Source organism: Urocampus carinirostris, chromosome 13 (genome assembly GCF_059441175.1).
Source record: "Urocampus carinirostris isolate Australia breed hairy pipefish chromosome 13, RoL_Ucar_1.0, whole genome shotgun sequence".
NCBI classification, from domain to species: Eukaryota; Metazoa; Chordata; class Actinopteri; order Syngnathiformes; family Syngnathidae; genus Urocampus; species Urocampus carinirostris.
The window spans coordinates 33,362,466-33,387,621 of NC_142361.1; the positions used below are offsets into that span (position 1 = coordinate 33,362,466).

A 25,156-nucleotide genomic window follows, 5' to 3' on the forward strand; every position below is an offset into this window, starting at 1 on the left:
TTTCAAGTCAATGAAGACCTCCCAAAGCGCTTTACAATGTGCTTCACACTTACCCATTCACACACACACTCGCACACCGATAGCGGCCATGCAGCCATGCAAGGCCGACCTGCTTATTGGGGGCATTAGGGATTAGGGCTGGGAATTGAACCTGCAATCTCTTGATTCCAGGCGCTCTACCTCCTGGGCTAATGCCGCCCCCAAAAAACGCTGTATATTTAGCTCGATTGGGGACCCGAAGAGCGCAGTTTTGTCAAGCCTGGTGGCGCTTTCTTTGCTATTACCGTATTTTCGCCGAAAAAGAACTGCACTCGTATGGCCGCAATCCATTAACCCCAATCCTATATAACTGCGAGCAAGGATGAGCAGAAAGAGATCTGTGGGTCGACGACGCTCAACATCTTTTTGGGGTTGTACAGTGTACTGGAACAATCTCCTCCACATTCTTCTTTCTTAACCACTGACTTATTTTCATGCCTGTATGATTTGACAAAATACACGATAAAGTACACATTTATTTGTACAAAATACTTGACAGACGTCAAAATAAATACAGAAATATTTGACAAAAAATGACAAAGTAAGTGACAAAATCCATCAATAAAAAAAAAATCGAATTCATAATTAGGTATCACGTGATCTGTTTATGTGTTCATGTTCATCGGGAGTCCCCAAACTTTTTCCTGTGAGGGCCACATAACTTATCCCTTCTCTGATGAGGGGCCGGGGTCATTTTGTAACAGAAAAAGTGTGATGATTGCATGAGTGCCTAAATGTAAAAATGTGTTGTACATCTCACCTGCAAAATAGATGGTAAATGTCAGTCTCACACGACACCATTTACTTGTTGACATTAAGAGTGATTTATTGAACAAGTCTTAAATCACGTGAGGTCCCGTGAAACTTGCCCCAACACCCTTCTCTGACCTATGAGACTATGTCATCTAGTGGTGATGTACTGGTACTTCACTTTTCAACACCAAAATCCCAAAATATAACATTTTAACTAGTCAGCAACCCTTGTTGCGCTGTATAAAATAGTTACTAACTAATAGTTAATAATGAAAATAGTTTATGACTAAGGAACATATTTTTTGCCGGGGCGGCAGTAGCTCAGGAGGTAGAGCGCTCGTCTGGGGATTGTTGGGGAAATTGCAGGTTCGATAATCGAGAGAAAAGTCTTCTCATATGTGGATAAGGAAAATGGACAGAAGCCAGCTTCGTAGGAGGGAGATACAACTTTATTGATGCGTCAATGAAGGTCTCAGAGAGCTCGGGACATGGCAATGTTTTTAAAGCTTCAATTGAGTACACCCCAAAAGGCGGTCCGGTATCACGTATCAAGTTCGGAATTTTGTTTTTCTCGTTCGTCTCCCTATAAGGAGACAAGGAGATGGCTCCTCCAAACAACCTGAGGTCAGTTTATACAGAGACTCCCGTTCCTTGCACTCTATCTTCAAGGAAACTTAATTGTCTGCCAAGAATTTCCCGAACTGATGTCAACACGACCTTTTCTCACAACTGTAAGCAAGTCTTTCTAAATTTCTAAATGTATGCAAATCTATTCTACAAATGCAAGTGTATTTACCACAACAGGATCAAGGGATCCCAGTTCGAATCCCGGCTTGTCCGTGTTACATGTCAAAGTGTCCTTGGGTAAGACACTGAACCCCTAATACCCCCAATAAGCAGGTTAGCGTCTTACATGGCTGCAAGGCCGCTATTGGGAAACGTGAAGCACATTGTAAAGCGCTTTGGGAAGTCTTGACTTGAAAAGCCGCATCCGGCCCGCCGGCCGTAGTTTTGGGACCACTGATGTTCATTCATATGGTATATAGTAAATCCTACATTTATTTCTACCCTATATCAGGATCAGTCCTACATAAAACACCAACTTGACAGCCAAATCCCGGGAATTTGATCAGGTTCTTTTAATATACTTGAAATATAATAATATCAGCACATTCCATCAATCGGATGCTAAAAGTTACGAGCAAAGTAGGGTTTGTGCTATCCACAAATATTAACATGCTTGCCGACAAGTCAAATATTAACCCTTAAATAGGGGGAGTCTGTCCCATATTTCTTCACTAACTAGTGGCGACTCACCAAGTGTTACATTGACCGATTTACCCAAGTTAAATATTGACCTGGTGAATGATCAACACTTTGAACAAACCGAATCTCTGATAGCGACACTAATAACGAAACTTTACGAAAATGAAAGCGTTGAAACAAAACGTCGAAAAGATCGAGTTAATGCAGTTAACTCGAGAGTCGATCGGCTTCAAAGCGTTAGAGGTCTCGTCGTCTTCATTTTTCGAATTCAGCGTGTCAAAAAAGTTATTGCAGTGCATCATGGGATTGAATCTATACACTCAAAGTGTTCAAATGTATTTGCTGTGAAGCTAAAGCTGCTAGCGCACGTGTTTTCTTATTTTCCAATCGCTTCTATCTGCGATGAAACAAAATTTGAAGGAAGCGAATGAAAAACTGGTAACGGAAACTTTAATGTCACCTACTTTTGTCGCAGAAGTCAACGCAAAATATTTTCTTAAAAATAATATGTTATAAGGTTCACTTTTTAGTTTAAACACGGCATTTTGATTGATACTGCAATGAATGGTGAGTTGGTGTAGCGGGCTGATGACATTGATGACAGCCAATCACGGTTCACCTGCCTACTGAAGCAGCGCTATGATTGGTTGTTAGCTGAAGCTTTTTGCAACATTGATATCGTCATCCCTTAGAGCAGGGGTGTCAAACAGGCGGCCCGCATCAGGCCTGCGAAGGGATTGAATCCGGCCTGGGAGACAACGCTGAGAGAAGGGCGAGAGAAAAACGAGCTGCAGGTTGAAATATGTCCACTTGATGCTGCCAAAGCCAGGTGCCTCTCACAAAGACATTGTACTTGTATTTCTCTCTCTCTCTCTCTCTCTCTCTTTTTCTCTCTCTCTCTCTCTCTCTCTCTCTCTCTCTCTCTCTCTCTCTCTCTCTCTCTCTCTCTCTCTCTCTCTCTCTCTCTCTCTCTCTCTCTCTCTCTCTCTCTCTCTCTCTCTCTCTCTCTCTCTCTCTCTCTTTCTTTTCCACCCCTTTTCTCCCACTCTGTCTGGGTCTCTTTCACTCACTGTGTCTCTCTTTTTCTCTTCCTTTGTTGCTCTTTGTCTCTCTTTTAACCTCTTTTGCTCTAACTTCCCTTTTTCCCTTTTTTCTCTTCTCTTTCTCTCTTCATACCCTTTGTGCTTTCTCCTTCTTTCTTTCTATTTCTCTTTGTATTTATTTCTTCCTCTCCCTTTCTTTTCCCCCTTTCTCAAGACTTTTTATCTTTTGTTTCTCGCGCTCTCTCCCTGTCTCTCTTTTTCTCTTCCTTTGTTGCTCTGTGTTTCTTTCTCCCTCTGTGTCTTTTGACCTCTTTTGCTCTAACTTCCTTTTTTCCTTTTCTCTTTCTCTCTTCCTACCCTTTGAGCTTTCTTTTTCTCTTTTCTCTCCTTCTGTCTTTCTATTTCTCTTTGGATTTCTTTCTTCCTCTCCCTTTCTTTTCCCCCTTTCTCACAACGTTTTATCTTTTGTTTCTTGTTGTTTCATTTGCTGTACTTGTAATTCTCTCTCTCTTCTTCTCCCTTTTCTTCTTTCACTCTCTATCCCTCCCTTTCGACCTCCCTCTCTTTCTCTTTCTCTATGTCTTTTTACCTTATTTTGCTCTCTTGGTTTTTTTCCTTTTCTCTTTCTCTCTCTCTTTTGCTTTCTCTTTCTCCCCTTCTCTCTTTTCTCTCCTCTCCTTCTCCCTTTCTCTCTTTCTATTTTTCTTTGGATTTCTTTCTTTTCCCCCTCTCTCACTATTTCTCTTATCGCTTTTGTTCATAATAATAATAATAATTTCCTTGTATTGTCATTCTGTGTAACAATGTACACAGAACGAAATGTCGATTGCACCTGACCCGTTGTAGCGAGCCGATGCAGCCGCAGCCAACAGAGGGCGCCGCCGACCACCTTAAATGGTTTCGGATAAATACACGGATTTCGCTTTAAAACTTATATTCCACAAAACACATTTTCAGACTAGCAAGGGCCCATAAAACATATTACTTTCAAGAACTTTTGGGTTGACTTCCGCTTAAGGTACGATGGTGAAACTATACTGTGAAAGAGTTGCTTGTGATGGTTTTCAAAAACTAAAGACACCTTTTTTGTTGAGCCCACTTTTGAAAAAAAAATAATACTTTTTTGAGAGTCACCGAAAGCTTAAAAAGTAAAATGTCTTATGGCGTGTAATGTCTAGTATTTACAGATTGTGGAGTGTGATTCCGCAAAACATGCACCAATTGCTAACTGCAGGTACGAAAATACTATTTTTTTTGGTGGTACGAGTCGTTTTGGTGCTGAAGTTTTTATTACATTTCTAACTTTTAAGAGTTTGGGCTGGAAGGTTTATTCTTATTTTTAACCAATTAAAATGTTCAACAAGTACCGTAAATTCCGGACTATAGAGCGCACCTGATTATAAGCCGCACCCACCACATTTTAGGAGTATAAGCGCTTTTGTACTTACACAAGCCGCACCCGTATATAAGCCGCATGCGCCCACATTTAAATATGTAACACAATCACAAAAGTAACCCAAACTCTACTTTGAGTCCCACGATTTTAACTGAACACAAAGTACACAGTTCAAAAACCACAGCCGGCAAAATAACTGAAATTGATACCGGTAGTTAAGATTTGATGCAGACCTGCAGAGTCCGGCTCCCGTTAAAAGTAATCCAAAGAAAAAAAGTGTATATTTCCAAAGGTAAGGGTGGGAAAAATATATATCCACTATTGTCTGCCGTGTCCACAAACACTCACCTTTACCGGTCCCCACTTCCCGCCATCCCCCGCGTCTGTTACGCTCCTTCTTTTTAATTGGTCAGTGCAAGACTTATAAGAATAAGTGTCCAAAATAAATACAAATAAATACATTACAAAAATATACAGTTGCAAATACATATTATACATGGTTACACATATTGACAAAGAAAGACGGTACACCGAGAGAGTTTTCAAAGCTTTAATAATAATATCATGACTTTCACCCCAAACCGTGCCTGTGAAGGGTAGCAAAACGCTACCAACAACACGCTCGCAATACAATTAACGGGTCTGTAGAAAAAACATACCGTACATGTAAAAATCACGGTAAACCGTTCTCATCTTCCTCCCTATAACTGAAGTCATCAAAGTCGTCCTCCTTTAGTATGGGAAAGAGACTTTGTCATATAGACTTCGTCCCACGCTCCCTTATTCAAAAACACGCTAGCAACACGCTCGCAAGGTAAAGTTTGCGTGCAGTAGCTCTGTTTCCTTCTTTATCGGACTGCTCGATCGCGTTACATAAATCGGCCGCATCACTGAATAAGCCGCAGGGTTGAAAGTTTGGGGAAAAAGTAGCGGCTTATAGTCCGGAATTTACGGTAAGTGAATTGACTTCCTTAGAATGAAAGTATAATGGCTGACTGCCATCTAGTGGTGACCAACGGGATTGTTTAAAAGCTGCCGGCTATATTTTGCTTTGCATATGTGACAAAATTTGCATAAATTTGATCTCTGCTTGTCACGCTTGGAAAATATTTTGTGTAGAGTCTTTTACTTTATATGAATCATCCAGATGATGTTCAATCTAATGTTTTTCACTCGACTATTTTAATAATAATATAATAATAATAATAATTTCCTTGTATTGTCATTCTGTGTAACAATGTACACAGAACGAAATGTCGATTGCACCTGACCCGTTGTAGCGAGCCGATGCAGCCGCAGCCAACAGAGGGCGCCGCCGACCACTTTTTAAGTCTTACGAATGACTCGGCCGGGGCGCGAACCCGAACCTCCCAGTCTCAAAGCGGGCGCCTTACCATCTAGGCTATGGTACCACATTTGTGTTATCATGTTCGAATTTTCTACCTTTTTTAGCTGATGTTATATTACTTGCTTAGTCCTGACTGACTGCTTATTATCACATGACGTCACTTTTTTAAAAAACAAAATTGTGTACTGATAGAAATGATGTTTAGGTGTTAATTGCAGTATCTTCTTGCTTGTGCTGTACGTTGCAGTTGTGTTTTTGCCTCTGATTCGGTTTATCACCATTAAAAATTCAGATTCAGATTCAGATTCAGATCTACTTTATTGTCATTCTAGTACACGTGTATACAGAACGAAATGTCGATGCATCTGACCCCCACAGTTTCCTTGAATGTACAGATATAAATAATGTTGTATTGTATTTTGGCTACGTATAGTATTTTACCATAGTGCCGATAGTGCAAGAAGAGTATAGCTAACCAGATGTGCAAAATGGGCAGTCAGGTTAACAAGTCAGGTACACAGTAACATTAACACTGTAACAATAACACTGTAATTACAATAGTGCAGAGAGCAATGTGCAAGGAGTGGCAAGCTATAAAAAAAAACTGCCAGTAGTGCAAAAAGTCAGATTAGCAGCCGTTTAGATTTAAGTTAACTATATGTTAGATTGACCATTTAACAGTCTAATGGCCAGGGGGACTAGACTATTGCGGAGCCTGGTGGTCCTGCACCGCACACTGCAGTACCTCTTCCCAGAGGCTAGCAGAGTGAACAGTCCATGATGGGGGTGAGAGGGGTCCCCGGTAAAGAAGTAAAAGTCACATTTAGTGAAACCCCCTTGAAAAATCTAACTGTGTGTGTTGAAGTTATTTAATCAAGTGTTTTTAATTTAATTTTTGAAAAAAAATGAGGCTTTTAGGTGCGCCTTATAGTGCGGAAAATACGGTAGTTCTTTAGTTTAAGTGTACTTGAACATAAAAGTGTGGTACACATTAGCACGAACAGGCAATCTACCAACAACCATTCAGTTTCACATTTACTTAAAAGGGTTAGGTCTAAATTGACTTCATGTCCCGATAAAATCTCGCCTATTTCAATATCTATCAACCTGTTGAATTGTCTTTTATACAAAGATTTGCTAAATAATTGAATAGGATTGTACCGTATTTTCCACACCATAAGGCACTCCTTCAATGAATGATATATTTTCAAACTTTTTCCATACATAGGGCGCACCCCATTATAAGGCGCTATAAGTGCATGCTGGTTTAAGATCAGGTAATTGTGCAATTTTGTAATTGTAATCCTGTGCAGTCCTTCGAGACATTTTTGGGATTAAGGGCTATATAAATAAATGTGACTTGACTTGGCTACAGTAGAGGACGTAGTTACGTTATGCAACCGTTAGATGGTGCCGCGCTAAAGGGAATGTCAACAAAACAGTCAGATATTAATAGATAACAAACAAGCTTTCCACAGTCTTCATTCACTCCCAAAATGAATAAACAGCTGTTTTGTTATTTTCTCTGAAGTAAAGCATTTTCGTGACACATCTTAACATCTTGGAACAACAGCAAGGCATAACATTTTACTTTTCCTCCATTTAGTGAACACGCAAAAAAACGTCTAATCCTGTTATGGTAAATTAAACGTTAGTGCAATCACAATATAGTGACACTTGTAATGTGCAAAAACAACAAGTGCAAAACAATAACAATAAAGCAGTAACATAATAACTGTAAAATGTAGAACGTAAACACACACCAAGTAGGACCACCTCTGAATTCTTTAATGTTACGTTCCCGTGCCAGCGCTGTTCAAGTGTGTCCTCTAACTGTGGCCATCTCGATTTATTGCCACGGAAACTTTGTTTAGTCTTCCTTACTTGGCCATCGATTCATTAATGTTGAACTCTCTCGCTGCTGCTCTATTTCCGTGTTCTACTGCGTGACTGATCGCCTTGAGTTTAAACTCTGCGTTGTAAGCGTGTCTCTTAATAGGAACCATTTCAGGGTCTTTATACAAACGCACATATAAAAGAGAATCGTTGTTTAATATTTCCCAGAATGCACAGCGCACTTCTTCTACGCGAAAAATGGAGTCGGTGGCTGCTTCTCTGAGTTGCGAGACCTTGTAATTCAATATTGATCCATATATAAGGCGCATAGTAAGCTTTTTTTAAAAAAAATCAGATTTTATGTGCGATTTATAGTGCGGAAAATACGGTATTTAAAAATTGTTATCATTTAACATACAAATGTTTTGATTACTGAAGTATATTCTCTCTCTGCTATGTGCTTAAATCAACATCCGGGTTTGTAAGACTTAGGCGAGTGAAATGAGCTGGACTGGAGAGATTCCATACAGACATCCATTTTATTTTGCACCGCTTATCTTCAGTAGGGTCACGGGGGTGCTGGAGCCCATCCCAGTCATCTTCGGGCAGTGGGCAGGGGACACCCTGAACTGGTTGCCAGCCAATCGCAGGGCACACAGACAGCTCACTCACTCATTCAATTCTAGGGACAATTTAGACTGACCAATTAACCTGACATGCATGTTTTTGTAATGTGGAAGGAAACCAAAGTGCCCGGAGGTAACCCACACAAGAACAGGGAGAACATGCAAACTCTGCACATGAAGGCTGGTAGCTGGATTTGATCCCATGACGTCAGAAATGTGCCCCGGACGCGCTAACCACTCAGCCGCCTAGAAAGACTTCGTTGAGGTTTTTATTCCAATAACCAAACAGAGTTTATTCTGGGCCTGTGACATAGAAAACAAGCTATTAATGAGAGCCACAAAGGTATCAACAACATGGCTGACCATAGTTTATATACCAGAGAGAGGAAGAGCGAGAAGAGAGGCGCATGCTTCCAGAATCCGCTCAAGAAGGAAAAACACGCTTCGCCTATGGGCAAAGGCTCATTTACTGGAAAGCACACGCATCGAACAACACATCTGATTGGCTTAAGCAAGGTCTTATGAATACAAGAAAATAATCTGATTGGTTTAGACAGAAAACATGTTTAAATGGAGTGAATAATGCTGGTCGCTAAATGACATGTGAGCATAATAAATGAGATATAAGGATAGTGAAACTTTGTAACATAAGGGATACAGTCTCTGTAAGAAGGAATGTAGGGAAAGGAGGCAAGCTCTTGAGCGGGCTTCCCAGCACTAAAGTGAAGGCCATCTTGTTTAATAATTAGTGGGCCCCAAGAGGATACAATTGTAAGCTCTTCCCAGCACCAAAACGAAGGCCATCTTGATTAATAGTTAGCAGGGCCCAAGATAGAAATGGCACCTGGATATAATCTTTGGCTTTGTTAAGGTACTTTGGAGGATAACATCATACAAACTTTGATAAAACTTTACTTTCCCTTACAGGCTCTAAGAAGGAAAAAAACTGAGAAAGGGGCTTGCTCCTTGCTAGCTGTTGACAAAATCTCTCACAAGTTGTAAAGTAGGCTTAAACGTATTTACTCAAGGTGTGTATTTTTAATCAGTTTGATGTCGTCTTTGTTTGAATGTGTTGGTACTTTTCCAGGGGGGTGCACTTTGGTCTTTTATCTCAACATACCAGTACTTTTCCATGTCTTGTGATTTCAATAAAACACAAAAGCAGACTCGGGGAGAGCCAGAGGGAGCGTGACCAGCGAGCCGAGAGCGAGTAAATTATCCGTTCTTCCCGCTTCTTTTCCAGCTGCAGTTGTTAAAAAACAGGTCTTTGCCTGAATTTCCTTCTAGCGTTAGCTAATTTTTATAGCTCTCCCATCAGTGGTCTTTTTAGACCCAACACAAGTGTCGATTCAAATGAACACAACAATAAGTAAATATTTCATTCAGATGCGCGGAAAATAATCAGGTTTTAAAACTAAATGGAAAAAATGACTAAAATAATCAAGGGGGAAGTACTATCCTGAAAACTCAACTATGACAATTTTGCAGTGGCATACTATATTACAACATTACTTTAAGCATTTTTTTTATTAATTGTTTGTAAAAAACTTGATTTTGGGCGCTTGTTGATCCTTTTTTATGATAACTTCTGGCACTAAATTTTGACATCTTGGTATAAACATATGAGTGGAAGAAAATGTTTTCCAAGACCAGAACCGCAACAGGACCCACTTGCGTTACGTTTCTCTCAGTTTTATTAGAAAAAAGCAAAGGGTTGCACCCACGATCCGGTGATCGCTGGACGCGGGAAGCAGGTCGCTCCGAACGCGGAAGTGGGACTTCTGTGGCGAGCGATGGCGGTGTCGGGACCAGAAAACAGGTCAGTAGCCGGGACAGGAAAGCAAAAAACGTGGTCGGGATCGGAAACAAGTCGAAAGCCAGTAGAGGAGAGTAGACGTGGTCAGGATCAACAAACAGGTCCAAGCCGGGAAACAGACTGGAGCAAAAACAGGTGGGAGTCAGGGTCAAAAAAGCTTGCCTAGAGTACAATGAGGTTCGCAGACTGACTGACAAAAGGGGACAGATAGGAGTTGGTTCAAATAGTGACAGGGAGCCAATCGGAGTCCGAGGCAGTTGATGACAATGATAACTTGTAGATATTGCAAAATCAGAAACTAGCTTTAGAAGTTAAGCGATGACTACCAAGGAGTTATCAAGTGGAAATGATAAAACGTCTTACATAAATAATAGAACCAAATCAAGGATGCCAAACAAGGGTTGTGATACAGTTACTGGTTACCTGTTAAGAAATATACTCAGTAACATAATGTAAATCTCATCATACTGCACTAATGTAACCTGACTACTTTCAATTACTTTTCGATTCCTACAGTACACAATATGCTGATAAAAGGCGAAATATAAATACAAATACTTTATTTAAAATAAATGATCAATGTACAACATGCCTCATGCTACTTAGGGATCCCCTAGTCATCTCATTTCATCTCATGAACCGTACCGCTTATCCTCATTAGGGTCGCGGGGGGGCTGGAGCACATCCCAGCCATCTCCAGGCAGTGGGCAGGGGACACCCTTAACTGGTTTCCAGCCAATCGCAGGGCACACGGGGACAGACAACTCACTCGCTCATTCACACCTAGGGGACAATTTGGACCGGCCAATTCACCTGAAATGCATGTTTTTGGAATGTGGGAGGAAATCGGAGTGCCCGGAGGAAACCCACGCAAGCACAGGGAGAACATACAAACTCCGCACAGGAAGTCTGGTGCTGGATTTGAACCCACGCAGGAGGTTCCCATGACATGAACTGTGCCGCACAAGCGCTAACCACTGCGCCGCCGTGCTGCCCTCCCCTAGTTCTGTTTTTTAGTAAATACTTTTACACCAATCCAATAAAAATCCCCAAGGGAAGTTTTTTGTATAGCCCTTTCTCACAAGGAGTCTCAAAGGGCTGCACAGACCACATACTATTGCAAACTACAGACTATTATGACACCATCCCCTGATCTAAAACCTACATGAGAGCAAGGAAAAACTCAAAACCTCAACATGAGGAAAATAAAGAAACCTTGAGAAAGTCAAGTCAAGTCATTTTTATTTGTATAGCCCTAAATCACAAAGAGTCTCAAAGGGCTTCACAGGTTATTACACTATATTACACAGACTATTTTTCAGACTATTATTATACATTCCGCTGCTCTGGGGCCGACGAAAAGAGTAGGTTATTCATATGCTATAGAGTAGAAGTGAGTTTTAAGCTTAGATTTAAACATTTCCACTGAGGTTGCAGACCGATTCTCAGGGGGAAGAGCATTCCAAAGCACCGGGGCCCGGATGGAGAACGCTCTCGAACCAGCAGAACACTTCTTTGCTCTTGGGATCACCAGAAGACCGGCACTCTCAGAACGTAAGCTTCGGACCGGGACATAGGCGGAAATCAGATCTGAAAGATAAGAGGGAGCAAGTCCATGTATGATTTTATATAATACTAAGAGAACCTTGAAATCACATCTAAGGCTAACTGGGAGCCGATGCAGGTTAGTCAAAATCGGTGTGATATGATCGGACTTTTTTGTCCAAGTTAAAAGCCTCGCTGCGGCATTTTGTACCAGCTGAAGAGACTTGATTCTGGACTTCGGGAGACCGGAGAGTAGTGCATTACAGTCATCGAGACGGGAGGTAACAAACGCGTGAATTATAATTGCCGCATCCGACTGAGACAGTATAGGACGAATTTTAGCAATGTTACGAAGACGGAAGAAAGCGGTTCTAGTCATTTTCTTTACATGCGTTTCAAAGGATAGATCAGGGTCAAAATATGACACCTAAATTTTTAACTGAGTCACTCTGTGTAATGTGACATTTGTCAATGTTCACAGCAGTTTTTGAGAAAGTCATTTAGCATGTACTCGTTAACATCCACCCGTAGAGAAATTGTTTATTTTTGAAGTTTTTAAGGACACCTCTAACTACGTACTCCACTTTTAATGCATAATTCTTTTTAGCATAAAATTATAGTCAAAGAAAATTCTTAATGCCCTTGGTTAAAAGAACAAACGATTTTTGGGGGGGAAATCTAACCATCTCTTATATTTTGCAAAATGTTGCTTCTAATGTATTATGCACTAGATAGATAGATAGATAGATAGATAGATAATTTATTCATCCCCGTAGGGAAATTCACACTTCCAGCAGTCTACCCCGTTGTTTATTAACAGATTAACATGATGCCCTAGGGGTGCTTGTAGCGGAGTGGATGACGTCACGCCAGTCCAAAAGTTCGACATCCCTGCGGCAGATGGAAAACTTTTCTTTGTGAAAATCCAGGGATACACCACCTCGTGTTAGCAAGTCCGCCTCCTCTCCGATTCCCCTCGGCTTTCGTGTCTCTGTTTAGCGGCGTTGAAGCCGGATGGCTCCAGGTAGCTCCGGGTGGCTACACGTTAGCCACGTTTCCGCAAAACACAGCAACTGCGCTCCCTGTGCGCTTCGATGTTTTCCACCAGCACTCGATGATCTTATTTGGTCGTGAGTTCGCATTTACCATGATTACGGATGGCACCGAAGACTTATAACGCCGCTAGCCGCTTCGCTAGCTCCGGCTCTTCTTCCACGATAGGCCCCTTCATCACGCCGGCATGAGAATTCTTCAGGGCGAGGAGTTGATTCCTTGAATAGAGGCATTTTTGTGCGCCAAAACCCATGTCCATAGGATAGAAGTAATCCATAGTGTAGTTGTCAAAACGGGAAGAAAAAACACCGAAGATAGGAGCAGACAATAAAAATAATAAAACAATTGGGCAGCCGCTAGTGGCAGCGCCGCTTTGATGTTGCACGATTTTCTGATGCATTTGCAACTTGGGCCAGTCTACAAGTACTATCTTGTAAACATTTCCCATTTTCTGTGTATTTTTTGCCCTCGTGTCGGTTTTAGATCAGGTGATGGTGTCATAATAGTCTGTAGCTTGCAATAATTTGTGATCTGTGCAACCCTTTGAGACTCTTTGTGTTTAAGGGCGTCACAAATAAACATGACTTGACTATTTTAATATTTGTTTTATGTTTTTTTCCCCTTTAAAGTGTTTTGGTACGTATTTATCCTGGAGTGCACGTCTAATTTCCTTGCAAACAATGTTCATTACGTTGTTATCAATGACAATAAAGACAATTAAATTCCATACCTGTCAACCTGTACATTTTTGCCGTACAAAGTACGTTTATTATGCATTTTAAGACGAAAATCTGTACGGAATATACACCGACTATCACGAAACGGAAAATCAATCAGGTCAAACGAGTTCGTGTTGTGTAGTGAAAGGAAGTCCGTCTCTTTTTAGAAAACCGGCTTTTTCGGCTCAACTCATTAAAGAGAGCCGGCTCTCAAACGGCTCAATTGCTTTGATGCATTATGTTACAATTTATTCTGTTGTATATAGGAGTTAAGAAAAAAAGGAAGCATAAAAGGAGAAAATGAAACGGACATGTTTGTGGTTATCCTTTTAATCAGTTTATTACCAACAATAATTGAATTTTAGTCACTCATCGTCAGGGTTGGGTAGGGTTACTTTAACTGGACTACTTTCAATTACTTTTGGATTACTCCAATATCAAATATGCTAATAAAAGACAAAAGAAACTAAATATGAATAAAATGATGACTCACAACACGTAGTAAGCTTTCTCTCCTGGCTTTGATCTCTTTGATCTCCGGCAAAACTAACATCAAATGCAGGGTTGGGTGGGGTTACTTTAACTGGATTACTTTCAATGATTTTTGGATGACTCCAATACCAAATATGCTAATAAAAGACAAAAGAAACTAAATATGAATAAAATGATGACTCACAACACATGGTAAGCTTTCTCTCCTGGCTTTGATCTCTTTGATCCCCGGCAAAGCTAACATAAAATGCGAACAGGGTTGGGTAGGGTTACTTTAACTTGATTACTTTCAATGACTTTTGGATGACTCCAATACCAAATATGCTAATAAAAGACAAAATAAACTAAATATGAATAAAATGATGACTCACAACACGTGGTAAGCTTTCTCTCCTGGCTTTGATCTCTTTGATCTCCGGCAAAACTAACATAAAATGCGACAGAAACAAAATGAAAATAAATCCAAAGAGCTTGCCAACATCATTTTTGCCGTTCCATGTATTCCATTACTCCCCAAGCCTGCACAAAATTGAGTCTTTTTATTCATATTTAGTGTCTTTTATTAGCATATTTGGTATTGGAGTAATCCAAAAGTGATTGAAAGTAATCCAGTTAAAGTAACCCTACCCAACCCTGCTCATCGTAGACAGATTTACCTTCCTTTCCCTAATTTATAATAGGAGCCGAATGCATGAAATATCCGACGGTCGTGAACGCAGCAGGGATGCTGCCGCTCCGTATCCATTACCTTGCTAGCAGGTTGGATGCTAGCACCGCTTCCAGTGATCTCAGCTTCACGGGCATGACACAATCGTTCTATTATCTTTCTAACTTTTATCTCACTAAAGGATTTCACACTCACACTTGAAGCCGACATGACGACGCGCTCCGAAAGAGAAAAAGCCCAGAAACTGAATGAGCAGCATCAGGCCATTCTGTCCAAATTGCTGAGAGAGGACTGGAATAAATTCTGTGCCGACTGCGAGGCCAAAGGTAAAGTTTGCATCTTAAATCAAACAAGAATGTGACAAATGTCATTAAAATATGTGTCCGCTTGGGTGCGTTATAACATAGTAATACCGTTATATGGAGTCACTGAACTGACCCTGGTTCCCAAGTGTTTAACGACATGTCAGTTGAATTAATTATTTTACAACCGAATAATTTAATATATTTAATAATCTGTACCGTCATCATTAAACATCTTAAATTAGTACCGTACAACAACAAACTAATTAAAGTAATTTAAATTATAGTGTATATATTTTTTTACCAAGCTGTAATGGTGTACAGCATTCAATACTAATTCCGGTATTTTTTTGAAAAATAAGGGTTGAAAACTTTGCCATAGAACAACCACAAAAAAGGCGTTGTTAAAACTGATATGGGTGTATAACTAAGGCCTGAGTGTGTCGTTTAGTTTTACTATTTTTTTTTACATTTCGCACTTATTTAGTAGTACAGCCGATTGAATACAAGTTTTATTTTGAAGTGGCAATGTCAAAACTTCCGCTTTGTTCAGCGTAAAGTTACGGAAACTTGATGGTGGGTGGACGATGACGTATTGATGTCACGTCCTTGGATGCTTCATTTGGGAGCAGAAAACAGACTAATATTGAGAAAATATTGGAACAACAACAATATCATATCTATAAACTTATCTAGTGTGTGCTATTTTTAATCAACTCCACAGAATAAACACTCAAGTCCCATTTATTTTTATAGCCCTCAAAATGTCTTAAAGGACTGCACAGGTTACAATTATACCATCCCCCTTATCTTAAACAAACATGCAGGAAAGGAAAAACCTCAGCATGAGGAAAATAAGAAACCTTAAGAAGGGGCTTCGCAAAAGGTAATCCATCCCTCTTCCAGGATGACCAGGTTGCAATAGATTTAGCACTGGGTAACAGTACACAAAACATAGAGAGCATCAATTAAAGAAAGTAAACAAAGGTAATATATAGAAATGTGTCCATTAAAGTCCCTGACAGCAACGAAACCTGTAAAACTAACCAAAAAGTCAAGTCCAGTCATGTTTATTTGTGACGCCCTTATTTACAAGGAGTCTCGAAGGGCTGCACAGACCACAGACTATTATGACACCATTCCCTGATCTAAAACCTACATGAGGGCAAGGAAAAACTCAAAAACTTTAGCATGAGAAAAGACGAATCAAGTCATGTTTACTTGTGACACCCTTAATGACAAGGAGTCTCAAAGGGCTGCACAGACCACAGATTATTGCAAACCGCAGACCATTATGACACCATCCCCTGATCTAAAACCTACATGAGGGCAAGGAAAAACTCAAAAACTTTAGCATGAGAAAAGTCGAATCCAGTCATGTTTACTTGTGACACCCTTAATGACAAGGAGTCTCAAAGGGCTGCACAGACCACAGATTATTGCAAACCGCAGACGACTATGACACCATCCCCTGATCTAAAACCTACATGAGGGCAAGGAAAAACTCACAAACTTTAGCATGATGAAAGTCAAGTCAAGTCATATTTATTTATGACGCCTTTAATCACAAGGAGTCTCAAAGGGCTGCACAAACCACAGATTATTGCAAACCACAGACCATTATGACACCATCCCCTGATCTAAAACTTACATAAGGGCAAGGAAAAACTCAAAAACTTTAGCATGATGAAAGTCAAGTCAAGTTAATTTGTGACGCCCTTAATCACAAAAAGTCTCAAAGAGCTCCACAGAGCACATATTATTGCAAACCGCAGACTACTATGACACCATCCCCTGATCTAAAACCTACATGAGGGCAAGGAAAAACTCAAAAACTTTAGCATGAGGAAAGTCAAATCAAGTCATGTTTATTTGTGACACCCTTAATGACAAGGAGTCTCAAAGGGCTGCACAGACCACAGATTATTGCAAACCGCAGACTATAATGACACCATCCCCTGATCTAAAACCTATATGAGGGCAAGGAAAAACTCCAAAACTTTAGCATGAGGAAAGTCAAGTCAAGTCATGTTAATTTGTGATGCCCTTAATCACAAAGAGTCTCAAAGAGCTGCGCAAACCACAGATTATTGCAAACCACAGACCATTATGACATCATCCCCTGATCTAAAACCTACACGAGGGCAAGGAAAAACTCAAAAACTTTAGCATGATGAAAGTCAAGTCAAGTCATGTTAATTTGTGACGCCCTTAATCACAAAAAGTCTCAAAGAGCTCCACAGACCACAGATGATTGCAAACCACAGACTATTATCACACCATCTCCTGATCTAAAACCTATATGAGGGCAAGGAAAAACTCAAAAATCTCAACAGGAGGAGAATGAAGAAACCTTGAGAAGGGACCGCACATGATGTAATCCCCCTTCCAGGATGACCAGGCTGCAATGGATGTTGCAATACCAAACTAAAAACATATATTGTCAACAGGAAAGATAGGTCGTTCATACGCTATACAATAGAAGTGTGTTTTAAGCCTAGATTCAAACAGTTCCACTGAGGTTCCAGATAGAATTTTAGGGGGCAGAGCATTCCACAACATCAGGGCCCGAATGGAGAACGCTATCTAACCTGTGGATTTCTTCTTGGCTCTTGGGATTACTAGCAGACCAAAATTTTTCCGAATGAAAGCTCCAAGCTAGAACTTAGGGGGAAATTAAATCTGAACGAGGGGCAAGTCCCCCCCCCAAAAAATCCCAGTTTAAAAAAACAGATCTGCCCAAAAGGGTGTGGAATCAAGTCAAGTCAAGTCAAGTCAAATTTATTTATATAGCCCTTAATCACAAAAATGTCTCAAAGGACTGCACAGGATTACAATGACACAATTACCTGATCTTAAACCAACATGCGGGCAAGGAACAACTCAAAAACCTCAGCGTGAGGAGAAAAGAGAAACCTTGAGAAAGGACCTCACATGTGGTAATCCTTCTTCCAGGATTGACCAGGGTGAATCACAATTAGCATTACTGTACACAGAATAGTAAACACTAGGTAAGATGTTGAAAATGTCCGGAAAGTGCATGACAGCAACGACGCCCCCAGCCTGTAAACTAGTCCAGAAAGTCTATGACGGCCACGACGCAGCTTCCCATCTCTGCCAGCTGGTCCATGCAGGCGTTCACATGCTTCAGGTCAAACGCTGGTCCTCTGACTCATCTCCAATCGTCCTTCTCCTTCGTATCACCACTAGGCAGGCAGTCGGAAAAAGACTTGTAAAGTAGGCTTAAACATATTTACTCAAGGTGTGTATTTTTACTAGAGGACAAAACAAAATATGCGGTGGGCATCAATCATAAGCTTTGGAATAGAAGTGTGTCTTAAGCCTTGATTTAAAAACTTCCATTGAGGTTGCAGATCTTATCTCCGGAAGGCAGGGCAGGAATCAAAGATTAGCAACATTATTGGCCGATAGTGACAATGATATAAACAATACATATTATTAAAAACAACATAAAACAGTAAGGTGTAATAGTTGAAATAACATATTGGCAGCCTATGTTTCGCCAGTGTCCGAAATTAAAAACAGAATAAACGTATCAATACCAAACAATGTACTTTTTTCAAATAGAACCCCCAAAATTATTTTTTATTATTATTCAGTATACAAACGCTCCCCTACTTACGACCATTCGATTTGTGAAAAACGGTAGATATGAATGTTTTTTTCGGGATCTCAAAAAATATTTGGACATTGCTGTAAGTTAGCTTTCGTACTGTGTGTTCCTTTTTCCGAGTACAGGACAATACTGTAGTGCTTCTTTCCGCCACTACCGGCATGTGGTGCTGTGAGAGCTCACCCAGCATCCACCCTGGAGAAGAAATCTGTTTCCTCTTACCTGTTTGTGTGTAAACACTCTGCACTGTATCTCCAGCGCGCTAACTTTTACATATTTATTGTTTAATATCCCGTGCATCCATTCAATACGGTTGGTGAAAAGTGTAAAGAAGAGGCGAGCCGTTTCATTTGAAATGAAAGTGCAATAAGAAAGCTTGATGCGGTTGATAAAGTGGTTGGATCGCTTTTTTCGGCCACTTTTTTACCACGGAGGAGAAAGTCGCCTAACTCTTGAAGCTCATCTTCCAAAAGTAAGTTAAACTTAACTTTATTGGTCTTTTATAGAGCATATTACTCAATGAAATGTTTATTTTTAAGTACAAAACAATACAAGTTACTTAAACAAACCTTATACATACAAAATATAGCACTGAAGCAACTTACAAATTCAACTTACGAACGATCGTCCGGAACTGTTAGCGTGGCAACTCAGTAAATTGAATTGATCCATGTTAATCTGAGTAACATGGCCCACTAGTTAGCTTCTCCAATGGTTAGGATCATGATACTGAACCAATGAGCCTGAAAAGCTTTCAGCTCTATTGATTTTTTATAATTTATTCACTCCATTCTCTTTCTGTTGTTGTGTTTAGCTTTTATGCAGGGTTGGGTAGGGTTACTTTAACTGGATTACTTTCAATTACTTTTGGATTACTCCAATACCAAATATGCTAATAAAAGACAAAAGAAAGTAAATATGAATAAAATGACTTAATTTTGTGCAGGCTTGGGGAGTAACGGATTACAACGGCAAAAATGATGTTGGCAAGCTGTTTGGATTTATTTTCAATTTGTTTCTGTCGCATTTTAGAGATCAAAGCCAGGAGAGAAAGCTTACCACGTGTCGTGAGTCATCATTTGATTTATATTTAGTTTCTTTTGTCTTTTATTAGCATATTTGGTATTGGAGTAATCCAAAAGTAATTGAAAGTAATCCAGTTAAAGTAACCCTACCCAATCCTGCATTTTATGTTAGTTTTGCCGGAGATCAAAGAGCTCAAAGCCAGGAGAGAAAGCTTACCACGTGTTGTGAGTCATCATTTTATTCATATTTAGTTTATTTTGTCTTTTATTAGCATATTTGGTATTGGAGTCATCCAAAAGTAATTGAAAGTAATCCAGTTAAAGTAACCTTACCCAACCCTGCATTTTATGTTAGTTTTGCCGGAGATCAAAGAGATCAAAGCCAGGAGAGAAAGCTTACCACGTGTTGTGAGTCATCATTTTATTCATATTTAGTTTCTTTTGTCTTTTATTAGCATATTTGGTATTGAAGTCATCCAAAAGTAATTGAAAGTAATCCAGTTAAAGTAACCTTACCCAACCCTGCATTTTTTTAGTTTTGCGGGAGATCAAAGAGATCAAAGCCAGGAGAGAAAGCTTACCACATGCTGTGAGTCATCATTTGATTCATATTGAGTTTCTTTTGTCTTTTATTAGCATATTTGGTATTGGAGTAATCCAAAAGTAATCGAAAGTAATCCAGTTAAAGTAACCCTACCCAACCCTAATTTTAGGCATTTCAGAGTAGTTGAGAATTTAGATTCTTACGGGCAGACAAATGAATATCCCGGCAAAAAAAAACTCTACACAATGAAAATAAAGAAAAGTATTTACAGTATTTATCTACGCCTGGTCGAATTCAATCTGATTAATACAGTCTTGTGGACAGCGGCAATCACAATAAATGGCCAGTAGGGGGCAGCCAAATCTTGAACATTATTTAGTCCACTGTCACCACACTGTGCATAAAACATGGTGTGTAGCAGACTAGAGAAAATAATTGGAGGCTGTGTGTTTTTAGGGAATTTCCGCTATTTAGGATTGTGTTTGTAATCTGCAATGAATTACATTAAAGATTGTGTGCGTATATATTTCAAGCTCCAGGGCTCCATGCCCTTACAAACTATTTTCCCTAGTTACAAAATACAAAATAATCTTACACCATATTTTTTTTAAGCGTGTTTATTGATGTAATTTAACACGTTATATTGTGCATGTGTTTCGTTATATCATATATATTGTTAATGAACATTTTGCTGTGAGATACTGAGTTGCTCGACATGACTGAGGTTTATTATAAAATAGGTTCAAAAATGAAGTCGCTTGGAAAAATACATGCAAATATAATTAAGTAGAATAATACATTTTCTTATTCCAATTATGAATTCATTTTCTGCATGAAATTATTGTTGGTAATATACTGATTAAAGGGATAACCCTAACCCTCTCATTTTCTATTTTCTCCTTTTATACTTCCTTTTTTTCTTAGAATAGAATAGAATAGAATATACCTTTATTGTCATTGTTACAAATGGGCTAACATATTGTGACAACGAAATTGGGCATGACACTCCAGTTTTACACATTCAAGTGAGGTATGAGCAAGAAGATAAAGGAACAGAGAAGATAATGTTATAAGACAAGGGGGATAAGGCTATAGTTATAATTTACATGGTATTTACACAAGAAATGTCGGCATGTGGGATGTTACATACAGGGTTGTCGTGATAACGTCGGTATCGTAACGGTTGTGCAATATTGCATTTGGTGCAAAGTCATCATAGTGCAAAAATAGTCAGCATGAAACAGGAAATGGTCAGACATTGTGCAATTTGAGCATTAAACGTAGTGCAGTCGACATGTGCAAGAACAAGACATGAGTAACATTATATTCGTATGAGGTAGTGGTTTTGTTTTTTTTTTGTTTTTTTTTTGTGCGGTGTCTGTTTGAGCAGTGAACAAACATTCTTAACTTCATTTTCCAACATAATCATTCGTAATAGAATGCATCAAAGCAAGTGAGCCGTTTGAGAGCCGGCTCTCTTTAATGAGTTGAGCCGAAAAAGCCGGTTCTCTAAAAAGAGACGGACTTCCTTTCACTACACAACTACCACATGAAATCCGATGTTTTTTAAGACCATATGTATTTCAAATTTACTCAATCAACCGCGTTTTCAGATCGGAATGACTTACGGCGTTTTAATTCAGGTTCGGCCATTGCGACTTGATGATTGTATCCAAAGAAAATCTAAAACTATCTTGTAATCTAGGCCTACCGCTCTGCTTTCGCTTTGTTCACGTGTGATCGGAATGATGCATGATGGGAAATCCCCAGGCGGCAGACGCATGCGCACAGTTGCATCAAACCAAGCCGCTCACTTCGTTTGCAACGGAAAAAAACGATACCGAGATAGAGGGTACCGCGGCGAACTCGTTTGACTTGATTGATTTGCCGTTTCGTGATAGTCGGTGTATACCGAATGCAGTGTTCCCTCTAAGCACATTCTCAGCGCACAAGAAAATCTAGCCAGCGCACAAAAATGAGGGCTCAAAATTACTAATTAAGAAGCAACTTAAGTCAAAGTTACAGTGCATGTAGGTAAAAATACACGGGTTCCCCTGACGTTGTGTCGTAAATGTGGTATCTTGAAGTCGAGTCGAATTAGAACGAAGTTTAGTAAAGGTAGAAGAGTTTGCGAGAACCGGCTTCTTCGGCTCGGCTCACTAAAAGGAAGCGGCTCTTTCGGGTCCTAAACAGCTCTTCAGGTTGTTTTTGCTTCTTTAATCCCAACATGACCAAATATTATGTAAAATTATGCACAAAATGACTTAAAGGAAGGGGAGAATAGAACATAAAAGAAAATAATACCAAAATGAAAAAGTAATGAAAAGCTGAGAAAAAAAGAAACAAAAGGAAGAGGAAAAAAGAGAAAGAAATATTTAGAAAAGAGCCAGAAAAAAATAAAAGAAAGAAATGTAGGAAAAAAAGTAAATAGAGAACAAAAAGAAAAAAGTAGCAGCTCGGAAAGAATAAACACAATGAGATTTTTTTTAAAGGAATTTAAACAACCTTTGCAATAGTACATGAGTCAATTCATTCAAAAGAGAAAAATAATTTTGCATTGCCGGAAAATGTAACTTGTGGTCAAGTTTTGGACATGTTTGATAATGAATTATCTTGCCACACTTGGGATTATGGTGGCTCACTGTTGTTTCAAGCGTTGCTCACCGACTTTGTGTGAACGCTCAGACCCGTGGAAAATGACAGGGAACATTGACGGTTGACGGGTATGTGTGTGTTTATTTTCGTTTGAATTTTACCCGATTTAAACCCGAGTATATCAATGTTGATAAAACTAAGAAAATCACCCAACACCTATATGTTGAAATATAATTAGAATAATGAATATAAAAAAAGTCACAGTTATTTCTCACTAGGCTTAAAGAGAAGGTGTATGGGTTCCAACGATGCTTTTGCTCATGAGTTATTTATTTGCCAAGCTTAAATGCATTCGCGTTTCCTTGAAATATCCTCCTTCTCCATGTGGGAGGTCACTAAAAGACATATTAGTCATCTGAATATTATATAGAGTCTGGAAAATTGCCTTTCTGTGTTATCTCATTTTTGGCCCATTTTTCTCTCTAGAATGAACTGTTTAGATATGAGTACCGTAAATTCCGGACTATAGAACGCACCCACCACATTTTAAGAGGATAACCGCTTTTGTACTTACACAAGCCGCACCTGTATATAAGCCGCATGCGCCCACATTGAACATGTAACACAATCACAATATTAACCCAATACCTACTTTGAGTCCCGATTTTAACTGATCATAAAGTACACAGTTCAAATACCACAGCCGGCAAAATAACGGGAAATCACACCGGTAGTTAACATTTGATGCAGACCTGCAGAGTCCGAGTCCCGTTAAAAGTATTCCAAGGGAAAAAAGTGTATATTTCCAAAGGTAAGGGTGGGAAAAATATATATCCACTATTGTCTGCCGTGTCCACAAACACTCACCTTTACCGGTCCCCACTTCCCGTCATCCCCCGCGTCTGTTACGCCCCTTCTTTTTAATTGGTCAGTGCAAGACTTATCAGAATAAGTGTCCAAAATAAATACAAATAAATACATTACAAAAATATACAGTTGCAAATACATATTATACACTTTTACACATATTTACAAAGAAAGACGGTACACCGGGAGAGTTTTCAAAGCTTTAATAATAATATTATAACTTTCATCCCAAACCGTAAAGTACACAGTTCAAATACCACAGCCGGCAAAATAACGGAAAATGATACCGGTAGTTAAAATTTGATGCAGACCTGCAGAGTCCAGGTCCCGTTAAAAGTAATCCAAGGAAAAAAAGTGTATGTTTCCAAAGGTAAGGGTGGGAAAAATATATATCCACTATTGTCTGCCGTGTCCACAAACACTCACCTTTACTCCACTTCCCATCAGCCCCCGTTGTATTCGCCCCTTCTTTTTGATTCGCCCGTGGAAAACATATCAGAATAAGTCTCTAAAATAAATACATTACAAAATATACAGTTGGAAATACATATTATACATGGCTACACATATTTACAAAGAAAAACGGTACACCGAGAGAGTTTTCAAAGCTTTATTAATAATATTATAACTTTCATCCCAAACCGTGCCTGTGAAGGGTAGCAAAACGCTACTAACAACACGCTCGCAATTCAGTTAACGGGTCTGTTAAAAAAAACATACTGTGCATGTAAAAATCACGGTAAACCGTTCTCATCTTCCTCCCTATGACAGACGTCATCAAAGTCGTCCTCCTTTAGTATGGGAAAGAGACTTATTCATACAGACGTCGTCCCACGCTCTTTTATTCAAAAACACGCTAGCAATACGCTGGCAAGGTAAAGCTTGCCTGCAGTTGCTCTGTTTTCTTCTTTATCGGATTGCTCGATTGCGTTTAGCTTGAAAGCTGCGTCATGTGCCTTCCTTTTTGCAATTTGCACGATGAGGATATGTCTACGCTGATTTTAATTTGTGCACAAGCTAAGAAGTTGCAGTCTTCCTCGGCGCATATATTCCACCGGTCTAAATCTTACCTTTTGTACTCGAGCGCCGCTGGCGGCTGTTAGAAAAATTACATAAATTGGCCGCATCACTGAATAAGTCGCAGGGTTGAACGTTTGGGAAAAAAAGTAGCGGCTTATAGTCCGGATTTTACGGTATTAAAATGTGGCCACATGGTGTAGCATTTGGTAAGCACATCTGCCTCGCAGTGGAAAATGTCTCCGCATTAATCTCGCTCTGACCTTTCATAGTGGACTTTGCCTGTTCTCGCATGTTATGTTAATAAATGTGATTGTCAGTGCAGGCTGTTATCTGTTTACATGTGCCCTGTGATGGACTAGCCTGCCTAAAGGCAGATTCGCTAACCGGATGAAAACTGCATCGTGGATGCAATGCTAAACTATGATTAATTCATAGATTTGCGAGGTAAAGAAAAATACTTGCTTATTTTGCATGTGTGCAGTGCAATATAATGCAGTTTCAAGGGGAATTCACAAAAGTCCAAGAGGAGGAAAGAACAGGATAGACAAAAATCACAGTCTCGAATAAACT

At 39.6% G+C, this 25,156-nt stretch overlaps 1 protein-coding gene across 2 annotated transcripts in view; it reads left to right on the plus strand.

Annotated features, from left to right (window-relative positions):
* The first annotated feature begins 14,660 nt into the window (after positions 1–14,660).
* LOC148354382 (stromal membrane-associated protein 1-like) overlaps positions 14,661–25,156 on the plus strand; it is a 122,877-nt gene continuing 112,381 nt past the window's right edge. For both annotated transcript variants that reach the window (XM_088351711.1, XM_088351712.1), the window contains exon 1: positions 14,661–14,925. In XM_088351711.1, the coding sequence (XP_088207837.1) occupies positions 14,808–14,925 (118 nt within the window). In that variant the 5' untranslated portion in view covers positions 14,661–14,807. The remainder of the gene's footprint in view (positions 14,926–25,156) is intronic.